This window comes from Phymastichus coffea, unplaced genomic scaffold (genome assembly GCF_024137745.1).
Source record: "Phymastichus coffea isolate CEN01 unplaced genomic scaffold, Cenicafe_Pcof_1.1 PCOF00143, whole genome shotgun sequence".
Classification (NCBI taxonomy): Eukaryota; Metazoa; Arthropoda; class Insecta; order Hymenoptera; family Eulophidae; genus Phymastichus; species Phymastichus coffea.
Window position 1 is genome coordinate 119,701 of NW_026706954.1, and position 11,990 is coordinate 131,690.

The 11,990-nt window shown below is 40.8% G+C and overlaps 1 protein-coding gene and 1 pseudogene across 2 annotated transcripts; one reads left to right on the forward strand and one right to left on the reverse strand.

Annotated features, from left to right (window-relative positions):
* The first annotated feature begins 90 nt into the window (after positions 1 to 90).
* LOC131672125 (activated Cdc42 kinase Ack) lies at positions 91 to 11,322 on the forward strand. Of its 2 annotated transcripts, XR_009302599.1 has the most exons (8): positions 91 to 590; positions 2,760 to 3,302; positions 3,377 to 3,963; positions 6,719 to 7,186; positions 7,592 to 9,063; positions 9,298 to 9,860; positions 10,014 to 10,269; positions 10,348 to 11,322. XR_009302599.1 is itself a non-coding variant. In XM_058949130.1 (7 exons), exons 2-7 carry the CDS (start codon positions 2,779 to 2,781, stop codon positions 10,111 to 10,113), a joined length of 3,714 nt encoding a protein of 1,237 aa, XP_058805113.1. In that variant the 5' UTR covers positions 91 to 590; positions 2,760 to 2,778; the 3' UTR covers positions 10,114 to 11,322. The 2 variants fall into 2 exon arrangements, 1 of the variants encoding a protein (XP_058805113.1); XM_058949130.1 differs by having other exon boundaries at positions 10,014 to 11,322.
* LOC131672126 (prostatic acid phosphatase-like) lies at positions 4,012 to 5,987 on the reverse strand (annotated as a pseudogene).
* Positions 11,323 to 11,990: the final 668 nt, after the last annotated feature.

Below are 11,990 nucleotides of genomic sequence, written 5' to 3' on the forward strand. Positions count from 1 at the left end.
GAGCAAGAGAAAGAGTGAGAGAGAGAGAGAGAGAGAGAGAGAGAGAGAGAGAGAGAGAGAGAGAGAGAGAGAGAGAGAGCAAAAAACGCCCGTTGAAGCGAAAACCGCGCAAGCGCATGTGTAGCAGTACTGTTCGCGATCTAGCCAAGGGACACTCTGCACTGGTGTGCATGTGTATATACGTGCTTGTGAAAGATTGTGTGCATAGCTTTGGGCTTTTCAACTGTCGTGTGTGCAGTTGTAGTTCCTCTCTCCGTGCGCGTCGTCATATGAAACCTCCGCCCCCGTGTAGTATCAAAATATATGATCTCTGTTCTTCACGATGCGGCGTCGGAACGCGAGAAATTCGTATCAGGGTGAAAGTCGAGCGAAGACGACGACTATGGTTAACGAGTCGTGACGAGGTATATCGCACTCGCAGCCAAAGACAGACGAGAGAGAGAAAAAAGTCATCTGCTTTTGTGTGCCAGTAGTCAGTGCAGTGTCTACTCGTAACCGTTTTTTGTTTCGTGCAACCCGATCTTCACTGTACCACAGACAGAGCGACGATGATGGCTTAAAAGACAAGAGATACACTGGCTTTCTTGGTGGTACGTAATTATCACGATGATTTGTTTGCCTGGTGCGGTCTGTTGCCTCTCTTTTTCTCAGGAAGAGAAATCGAAAGTGTATGATGCTGCATTGATCAGATTTTTAGCAAGAGAGAGAGAGAGAGAGAGAGAGAGAGAGAGAGAGAGAGAGAGAGAGAGAGAGAGAGAGAGAGAGAGAGCGCGAGAGCAAGCGTGTAACATAGTAAATAGGTTTGCATTTTCATTGGACTGTACTTACAATAGAGTTACAAATGTCATTGTTGATCTATCAGTGTAGCAAAGCTTATGCTCTGATTGCATTAGTACTTATTCTATTGGATTGTGAAAGGATAGCTAGACCTGTCATTATCAATGATTTTAGCCTTCCATTTCAATCAGTAGTTCTGAAATTGTCGAACAATTAACAATGGGTTTAATGAAGAGTACAATTCTGGTTTGTACTATTTTCAAGATGTACTTTTAACGTCAGACTATCTTATACTCTGATACTTTGTGTGTGCTTACTGAAGTAGCAGGATAAAACAAGGCAAGTTAATTCTGATTGATGTTTTAATCTTGTTTTTTAAGCATGAAACTGAAGTGCACTGCACTAATTGAGTCAGGCAGATTATCTCAAGACTGAGGTAGACAGCTGTTCTTTTAAATTTCTAATTGTCTCGAGTCTCATAAAAGCCAACTCGAGTATATCACTAGGAAAGTTCTGGCACTGTTACGCATAATAGTTTTCTTTGACAAAGCAAGTTTTGCTAAGGAAGAAAAAACACAGGACAGTATTCGATTAGACTTTTTTTATTTAGATACAATATCTGAAGTGTCCCTCAGATAAGAGGTATTTATCAAACCACCATAACTGCCAATATAAACAGAAATAAACCAACAATAACCATTATTGCCAAAAGTTGTCAGAAGTACTGCTGATAGCAATTAACAAGGATTATCAGTGCTTAAACTCGTTGATAACAGTGGTTGAGAAACGAGTTTAGGATTATCGTAGAGCACTCTTCCAGAATTAGATAAAGCTCAGTGTTGATACGTCGCATCGTATGTGCGTGCATCATTCAAAAAGTATGCTCTATATCTTCCGAGGCTTGCGGTTATTCCCCGTGACCTTCGTCTGCAGCAGTTTTTCCTCGCTGTCTCTCGCTGTCTCTCTCTTTTTCAACGAACGCGCGCGCTCCTTTCTGTTAATGAGCGTTTCATTCCTTTATGATGATTATTATCGACGCCGCCGTGTGATCCTTGGCACGCATTGGCAGTTCTGTCCATACGCTGGCGGAAAAACGAAAGCGCAGCCGGACATTTTTGTTTGCTCCTCCTCGGCCACTCGCGCGACCTCTGCTCTCGGTGATTTATAAATTTATTTTTCTTTTCGTTGTTGCGCAATCGATGAGCCTCCGAACGGACAATTCATTAATTTCGCACGCGCGTGTCTTGCGATAACGCTTCTCCGAGAGGAAGGACACGCGGTTAGTATAAAAATAAGGAAAATACCAAGCAGGTTGTTTGGCTAAGAAAAATCGCCGGTATCGTGGCTTGTCTCTGCAGGATTTTCCCGGTGCTTTTGATCCGCGGCCAAATTGGAAAATTGACCGAGCGACAGATAGAGTCGCGCGCGCGGCGGCGGCGGTGGCATTATCATTATCTCGTTGGTGGCTGTTGCCGGCGAGCGAGTGTCCCATTGCACTTGCACTTGTCGCGACTTTGAGGACGCGTGTACATCATGCGTGCAACGCCTCGTGAATGTCCGCGTTAATTTGCCACGGAAAAGCTTCATTGCCGAGTCGACGGATCTAATATGTTTGACCGATGCACGCTGATCAGCTTGTATTCAACTCACAGACTTGTACTCGCTGAAGATGCCCGCTAATTAAAATAACTGATCGCTCGGCATATTAGACGAGGCGAGGAAAGGGTTGCGATTCCTCGGGCGTTTCAAACTTGTGCCAAGCGGAGAAGATATTTAATTTCAATACGTTTTGTCTGATTACTAATATGCATTACAGCGATACGTTACTCGAGCGTAAGTGGACGCTCGCGTTATCGCTGAATTATCAATATTGTTGTTGTGAAAATCACGCACGTTTGAGGATAAGAGGTGCACTGTTGCGTGTTTCGCCGTATTAATGCGATAGGACGACTTATAGATCGAACGAATTGACGGTTATTCAGAGAGCTGTAACCGGTGGCAATGGCGGACGAGGAGGGCACGGAGTGGCTGCAAGAGCTACTGCGCGACGTACAGCTGTCCCAATTCTTCACGCGGATCCGCGACGACCTGCAGGTGACGCGCTTCCACCACTTCGACTATGTCCAAGCGGAGGATCTGGAGAAGATTGGACTCGGCAAGCCGGGCATTCGTCGGCTGATGGACGCTGTTAAAAAGAAGCGCACCGCTCAGTGGAAGAAGAGCCTTATCACGAAAATCCGACCTGGCAGCGATAAAAAGAGCAATAAGCGAGCTTCGCAACCAGTGGAAAACACCTCGATATTAACGTGCCTGATACAAGAGAAGGATGTCGCGTTATCGGTCAAACTTGGCGATGGAAGCTTCGGAGTGGTGAGAAGAGGTGAGTGGACGTCACCTACGGGAAGAACACTGCCAGTTGCCGTTAAGGTTTTGAAAGCTGACGCCTTGACACAGCCAAATGTTGTCGAAGACTTCGTCTCGGAAGTGCAGTCCATGCACACGTTGGATCATCATAATCTCATTAGGTACGCGCTGATCGACGATAATGTTTAGTACCAATGAAAAGGAATTGAGCCAAACAGTTTGATTATTTTCACAGATTATACGGGGTAGTGTTATCCCAGCCCATGATGATGGTTACCGAATTAGCTCCGCTGGGTGCTTTACTGGACTACCTGCGCAAGCAGTGCGGTCACATCTCGGTGCTCACTCTATGCAACTACGCGTTGCAAGTAGCGACGGGAATGGCATACTTGGAGGCGAAGCGTTTCTTGCACCGGGACCTTGCCTGTCGCAACGTATTGCTGAGCTCGATCGACAAAATCAAGATCGGCGATTTCGGTCTAATGCGAGCGCTTCCGCAGCAAGAGGACTGCTACGTCATGACCGAACACAAGAAAGTCCCTTTTCCTTGGTGCGCACCCGAGTCATTGAAAGCCAGGCAGTTTAGTCACGCCTCGGACGTATGGATGTTTGGGGTGACGTTGTGGGAGATGCTGACGTTTGGTGAAGAGCCATGGATCGGATTGAATGGTTCGGAAATTTTGAGGAAGATTGATAGAGAGAGCGAGCGATTACACGAACCAGATGCCAGTCCACCGCCGATGTATCAGCTGATGCTTCATTGTTGGGCGAGGGATCCCGCCGAGCGTCCGACTTTTGCTTCGCTTAAGGAGAATCTTACCAGTAAGTGCTTTGTCAAATTGTTAAATGTTAGTTCATGGACAACCGATACAGAAAAATAGATTTTTTTTTATTTTATATTGCTATAACTTCCATTAAAATTATACTTAGAAGGAGTATTTTATGATTGTTAATTGGCACTCTTTGTCCCAATTTTCCGAAAGTACATCTTTCCAAATGTCATAAAGATTTTCCAACGAGCAAAAATTTTCGCAACCAGAAATCCTTAATTTATGAAGCCTCGTGGTATCCGTATTATTTAACATTGAAACCTTAGACAAATTAATTATTAAACAGTCTAAATAGTTGTTTCTTGCTCAAAATTATTACAAGAAAAAAGTTGAAAAACCGGCTAAAGTTATTGACTATTCTCTCTATACTCACACGAACTTTTGGCGACTGGCCTCCATTGGCGATTCGCAGCTCGTAAACAAGAGTAACGCCAAGGTCTAACTTGAAAAGTTCATCAGTGAATCCCATTGCTCGTAAAGTATTTTCTACGTTAATGTCATGCGTGCTATATAAGAACATTTTCTCGTTGTCCACGCCATCTCTCATGTTGTCCAATATGTGTTTGAGTAATGGGCCTGTGGGAGATATTTTATTGATAGTCATACGAGCTACTCGCCTTCTTAAGTCTTTGTTGCAATGTGTTGCTGGTGAATAGCGCGTAACTTCTTGCGGCGAGTTCTCGCATAAATGCGTTGTAGTATTTTTTGATTGATTCTGGAAGCTCTAATCCATTCATCACCTGCGATCAACAAATTCGTTCGCAACTTGCCCCATTCAATTTTTTGTTCGAATGACCGTACCTCGATTTCTAAGGTATAGTACAGAAACTTGACGTCCGTGATAGTTTTCATTGATTGGTTTCCCCGTGATATTTGTCAGCTCCTCGTAGTAAGATTGCAGCTCGGCGTCAGACCTGCGGGACTCATTCCTGTACGCTTCGGTCAAGGCCTCCGCCAACCTCGGACAATCCTTGCCGACAACTAGAATGTTTGCGAGCGAACCTTTCAAAGCCGTCAATCATCTAGCTGGCAGGCAAAATTATACCTGGTCCATGTATTCAGGCAAGTAATGCACGGGTATCGGCTTCCAAGGTAAACCCTTGACAAAAGCATTTTCCTCGCGAAACAGGCCAGCTAGCATTGCTTGAGTCGACATTATGCAACGATCCGAGTAGCTGCTGTTGACGACCACGCTCTTTCGATCGTAGGTGTAATTGCTGATCCAACCGTACTCTTTGCGGATCCATTGGCCTAACGTGTACATTTGCCGCATTCCTCGCTGAAAGGCGGTCAACCGGAGCGTCGTAACGTGTAATTTTTCAATAGTAGAATTTTTCGAAGTCTATAATTGAGATTGAAACCTTCGTTAATGCTCCCCATCCTCCTGGCCATGGATAATTCAAGTGCGGGTCGTTTGGATACGTTTCCGTAGGATTTCTCTCGCCGTGACGAAAAACCTGATATTAAAAAAGAAAAATAAGAAAAAACAAACAATTTAATATTAAAAATCCGCCAATTCGACGACAATAATCACGACGTGCAACGGTGGCCCACTCGATTATCGAGGGTCGTACAACATTTTACAGCTAAACCGAACTTATATCAGCACTCTCGGTACGTCTATTCGTCAAGGTTAGCGCCCTAGCGTCAACGAGGTATACTAATCCAAGCGTCTATCCGAGGTAAAAGTTTTACAGGTGCGAAAATCAGTGCCGCTCTTTTTCAAAGTCGCTTCTCGTAAAAATCACTCCGACGGTTGGTACTCAAACAGTCTACTATCGAGTGATAATGATTTTTGTGACAATGATAGGAAACAATCGCTAAGATGCGCTAAAAATTTCGAGTTACTCACGATAATACTTTCTTGAGGCTCGCGTCTGTTGGCGGCGCGTCGCCGAAGACAGCGTATGCTAATAAAAGACAACCAATCATCCTGGCGAGGATACCAGCTGCCTTGTACGTTTTCCTCTCTCCTGGCCTGCAGCCATGGCTCGATACACTCTTGATTTTCATGACTTTCCGACCAAGTTTAAGGTCAGATTATTATTTCGACTTTTTTATCAGTTTTTTTTTTGACGATAAGTGATTACGAAACAAGACTGGCTCCATAATGAAACTTTGCTCGATTTATCTGCTTCATGAAAAGCTAATTAGGAATTTTCTTCCTTGTAATGAGCGAAGATATTTATCGGAGCACGTAAAATACTTTTTTTTTTAAGTCGAAATGAAACGTAGAACACACAAATTGATTAGTGAAGGATGCTGTTACTCTTACCAAAATTATTTAAGTCATCGTACGCTCACGACGACGTGAATAGAACTGACCCCACCAGTCGTTCGGTTTCAAATATTTTAAAAGTTGACAGCTACCTTTAATAGAGATTAAATCTTATCACTTTCACAATTCATCAATCTTATTAATACTTAATTTCTCAATGTCGAGAAAATCAGGTGATAAACCAATTAGTTTAATTATTTCAAACCATTTATAAGGATATCGAAGTAATTACCCGTGTTTGAACTATAAGAAAAATGATATTTGATAAAAATGCTTTATTCAAGATAAGTTTGTTAATGTTTATGGTTATTAAAGCTTATAAAAACTATTTATATATAATTCTACAAACATTTTTTCTACGTTGCACTAGTAAATAAATTGAAATAAATTATTTTTATAATGTTATTTAAAATTCAGTGATCAGTTATTTATTTCGAGTGTACTAAAAAAAAATTTTCACTCTATCCAGGCATGGTACCGCCAGTAATGAAAGCTCTAAATCGTTTCGACGAGACGCAGCCGGACAAAATGCAAATCGAGCACGGCGACCAAATTGTTATAATCGATGGCAAGCCTGAAAACTACTGGTGGAAAGGTCAGAATCAGCGTACCTTCCAAGTTGGACTTTTCCCACGTTGCCTCGTCGATCCAATGCGAAAAAAGCAAGCTGAAGATATCAGCAAGCCTTTAGAAAACTCATTCATTCATACTGGTCATGGAGCGCCATTCGGTAAGAGTTGGGGTAGTCCAATTTACATCGATGACGTGTACCTAAGGAATCCCATGGAGCCACCCGACGTTGTCGGTACAACCGAGTGTACAAGCATCAAATTTCCTGGTTCGGCGCATCAGCGACAGCGCAAACAGTTCAATTACACTAAGCTACACAATGACCTCAGGAGCAGCCCTATTAAAGTACCTAATACATCAACGGCCGGTAAATCCAAGTTTGCTTTATAGCAAATCATTTAACGATTAAGCAAATACGCGCGCTGTTAATGATTTAACGAGCATGGCTATCTTATCGCACTTGCGTTACTTTGCCACTTATTTTTTTTCATTCGCTAGATAAATTGTCAGGAAGGAAACTTCTGCCTATTTCTAGTAGCATACGTTATTCTATTCATAGTTTGTTTTGCATACAGTTGAGAAAGATAAGTTTTGCCTTACCTTTTTTCCGTAATCTAGGCGATAAATATGAAAAATAATTTAATTACTCTAGCAGATTATTTTAATTGGTCAATTAATGTTTATCAATTAAATATTCTATTATTGGTTATAAATTTAATTATTGTGGAAATAATAATGCGGAGTATAAAATGAGAAAATTTTTAATTCACAGTTGCAGGTTCAAGCAATCAAGAAGGTACTCTAATAGATTTATCTCCAGAAGAGTTAGCTAATGTCGCAGCGGTAGCCTCGAGTCAATCAGATGCAGCATGTTATCGGCGAGTGGTGAACATTCTGGATGAGCCGATCGACGTTGAACGTTCGATGCCGCAAGAGTATTGGCCACCAACGCAGGAAGACGACCCGCGTACATACGCTAATTATCCAGAGAGCGATGGTAGTGCAATTTTACCGCTCGGGCCTGATCCGTTCGACACTTCTAGAGTATTTACCAATCCGCCTCAGTCGAGATACTACAGCCAAGTTACGCCGGATCTGCCACTTTCCTCGCCGACTACATACTACTCGACTGCATCTGTCGTTCAGGAAACGTACGGCAACGTACAGGAAGAAGCCTCGTCATTACAACATACGCTTAGCAAAGAGCTGCGAAGTGAAAATACGAATATCAACGTGAATATCGAGAGCAATGGATACGTCAGTAGTGACCACTACAGCGAGATCGACAAAAGCGGTACATCGAGTCCGCCTCCGAATCCTCAGAGCTGGCCGGAAGATTTGCAACACAATGAGGCACAAACTTTGCCGTCGTACGCAAACGTCGTCAGTCGAAATCTTTCAAATGTACCTGCACCGCCACCTCCGTCGGTCGGCCCCAACGAGAGTCCGACCAAATCGTCAAACGTCGACATTGCGCAAACTATGAACGACTTGTCGTTAACAGAGGCTTCGCCGAAGAAACTCGATCCAGCTTTCCTTGCTGAGCTAGAGAAGCATTTAGGGGAGAAGGAGGCAACTAAGAATACAAATGCAACGCAACAACAGCAGCAGTCTATCAGTAAGAACTCTGACAATACTGTGATCCCGATGCTCAGGCCACCACCGCAATCCATCAAACCCAAATCGCCGAATGTCGATCAAGGAGCGAGTGGCTCTAGCTTCCCGAACAAGGTGCAGAACTCTTGGCAGAATAAAAGCACAAATATTCAGCGACCGAGAAGTCAAATCGGATTTCCAAGTCAACTGTCGCAGAATGGTACTACTAGTGTTTGCAGCAATACGGAAGCAGTGGTTGCACAAGTCTGGCATCAGAACCAAAATGCATCAGCTGCAGCAGTAGCTGTGCCTTCGCCGAACTTACACCAAAGTGCGTCGAATCATGTGCCGAGTAATCTAGAGGTTGCAGCGCATAACGTTGCTTTAGCCTACCATCAGCAGTTCCCAAGTCTTCCCAGTCAACCGAACCAGTCAGTTCAAAATTCGTCGACGTTGCCCAGACCAGCTTCGATTGCCGGCAGCGTACTTTCCGAGCAAGTTTACGCGGAGCTCAAACAGACAGTGCCGAACCTAGAGCAGCTGTCACAAAGCGAATTCAATACTCTTTATAATAAGACCGTCCAGCAGAATATACTCAGAAGTTATCATGCCAATAGCAATGCCTTGGCCAGTGCGAGTAATAGTATGGTAAGTAAATATCTTTTTAAAGTCTTGATATTTTTAGCTATTCTGTTTGGAAAGTTAAATAATTTTCGAAATTACATAGTTTTATAACAGCAATAAAATTGATTATTCATTCTTAAATCGTAGATTCAAGTGATATTCAATAATATTTAAAAATAATTATTAATTTTTAGTGTTCAAAAAAATGTCATAGTTTTATTAAACAAAGATTGATAAAAAATTTTTTTTTATCAATAGGCTAGCCACTGTATCCCAGCAAGTCCATCTCAAAAAGTCAACACCAGGCAAACTCTTCCTCGAGAATTCAGTTCAAATCTGAAACAGCCACCTCAGTACAATCCACCACCCCCATTCTCCCCACTAAAACCTATCCAAAACGGTTTTGTCCAAAATCAAACTCAGCCCAACAAAACAGTGAATGTCGCGAGTGGCAGCCCGAACCTCATGCAATTCACGCCCAGTCGACCCCAAGTATCTCAACCACAGCCGGTTGGACCATCAAATGCCGCGAGAAGTTTACTGCCTCAGCTGAACGAAACAATGGTAAACACGCAATTAGGGCCTGGACCTTCGCAATACCCGAGCGGAGCTAGTCCCCCATTGACCGGGGCTTCGCAGCAGTTGGTTATGTCATTAAACGACGAGTTCCGTGTCAGCAAAGTAATGAAAGTACAGCAGGAGACTCCGGACGCTTCGCAACAAGAGGCACTTGCTGCTCTGCAGGCGACTGGCTGGGATATCAGTCAAGCAGCTAAACAAATAATCAAAGATCGATTGACTAAGGTTGAAACGCTTTCGAGGTAGGTTTACCGATTTGGTGTCTTCGTTGTTAAGGGTGATTGCTTACATTTCAAAGAGAAAGATTAATTAGATTTTATTAGTGTTCACTGAACGGAGTAGATCAGTGTTTTGAGTACAGTGTACGTAAAATGATCGCATTTTTTTCTTTTAAGGCTGGGGCTTGCAACTAGAAAGCAATGCGAGATTGCATTGAAACGTTCTGAATTTGATGTGGATCGGGCAGCTTCCTACTTGTTGGACTATTCAAGGTGAACTCGCACCTCGCTATAAAGCTTTTATGTATACACAAGATTCATCGTAATTAGAAATGTAAAAATGAATGAGGTGGCCTGCACAAAGTGAAACTTCACCAAATAATCCGCGAGGTCCGAAACAAACTAATACTCGAACCTCGGTTAAATAGGCAATGTAAGATTATAATACTAAATTAGAGAGTAAAACGACTAAGAGCAGAATTTAAGGAAAATAATAATTGTTATATTTTAGTTTTTCATAGTATTCCAGATAAATTTCAAATCAATTCTCAGCCGAAGCTTTGTTGAAAATTATTTTTAGTGTGAAACTGAGTACGATCAAAATTCAAAAAAGACTGTGAGGTTCTTTTTGAATAAAAAGCTGTAATTAGCTTAACGTGAATAAAGACACTCTTGGGATTTTGTTTTATAAATTACATAATTACTTGATCGATGAACTGTAAAATTATAGCTGTTCCAAAAATACAAAAAAGTTTTAAGGCAGCTGCAGTGACTGTAATTAATTATATGCATAATCATGGTTGAATAGAAAATGAAGATTTGATTAGTAAGGAACCGAATACAAAAGAATTTAAGTGTGCTCAAGTGTGCTTCCTATTCATAATTGCAGAAGGCTTGAGAACAAACACTTTGGAATACGATACTGTGATATGTGCTGTTAAAGGCTCTACGAGTAATTCTTTCTGTTAACGTCGATATTATATTTACTGTAATTCTGACCATGTAAATAACTTAGATTTATTATTTAGACTCGAATAAAGTTGATATCGAAGGTTTGTGAGCTATTTATTGTTTTAAGACAGATTTAAAGAATAGAGCTTTTTATAGCTTTACTTATTTGTCATTATTGTGATTTAATATTTCAATGATCTTACTTTGTCAACTGATAGGCAATCGGAAAGCGAATGTTCCGTATTTAATATTTTTATTAATGAGTTCTGATCTTATCCGAGATTCGTTTGTAAAGAAACCTTATAGTATTCACGGAATCACGTGAGTACTTTTTTGGCAAGCGTAATATAATGTATAAAATTACATGCAGTTTAATAAAATGCATATGTAAAATGCAATATTTCTTTAAAATGATCAAAAAAGTAGTATTTTAAAATACTTAATGTTTTATTGTGCCTTGTGTAATTATCCGTTAAAATATAAGTTTTTTTTTAATCAACATAATTCTTCTGTTGATGCCAAATAAAACAATTATATAGCTTTTCTCCTAATTGTATTTTTTTATTTAATGTCGTTATTTATAAAAAAATTATTCAAGAAAGTAATAGTATTGTTATGCAGATGATATATATGTATTTTATTATTTAGAAATGGGCTGATACAGTACAGTACATAGGAAAAGAAAAAAGAAGTAAAATGCAACGTAAAGCTCGATGAGACAATAATCAATATATATTCGAAGCTTATATTTGAAGATGTATTAATAACACGTAAATACTTATGTACTTACGTACCTATTAAAGTTGAAAACAATTGATAATCAACTAGTCACCTACGGTATATTTTAAAAGACACTATCTTAGCTCAAAATTAAGCCAAGTTAAGCTCGAAGTCCATGGGTGTATATATTTTATCACGTTATAGCTCAAATATTATTAATTTTCCTTTCATTTTCTTTGCAGATAAAATTTATAGAAAATACATTGCTCACACAGAAAGTCATTTATGCAAAGAGAGAGAAGTTGTCCCTTTTGTGACGACTGCGATCTTTATCCCGCAAGCGAACTTCTGTTTTATCTATTCTTTCTTCTAGTGAGGTTGTTTCTTTCTCTATTCACTTCAGTAAGTTCTAAATATATGTATGATTATTGTTTCATTATGTTTTGTGCTGCATTTTACTTTTATTTATTCCTATATATCCTA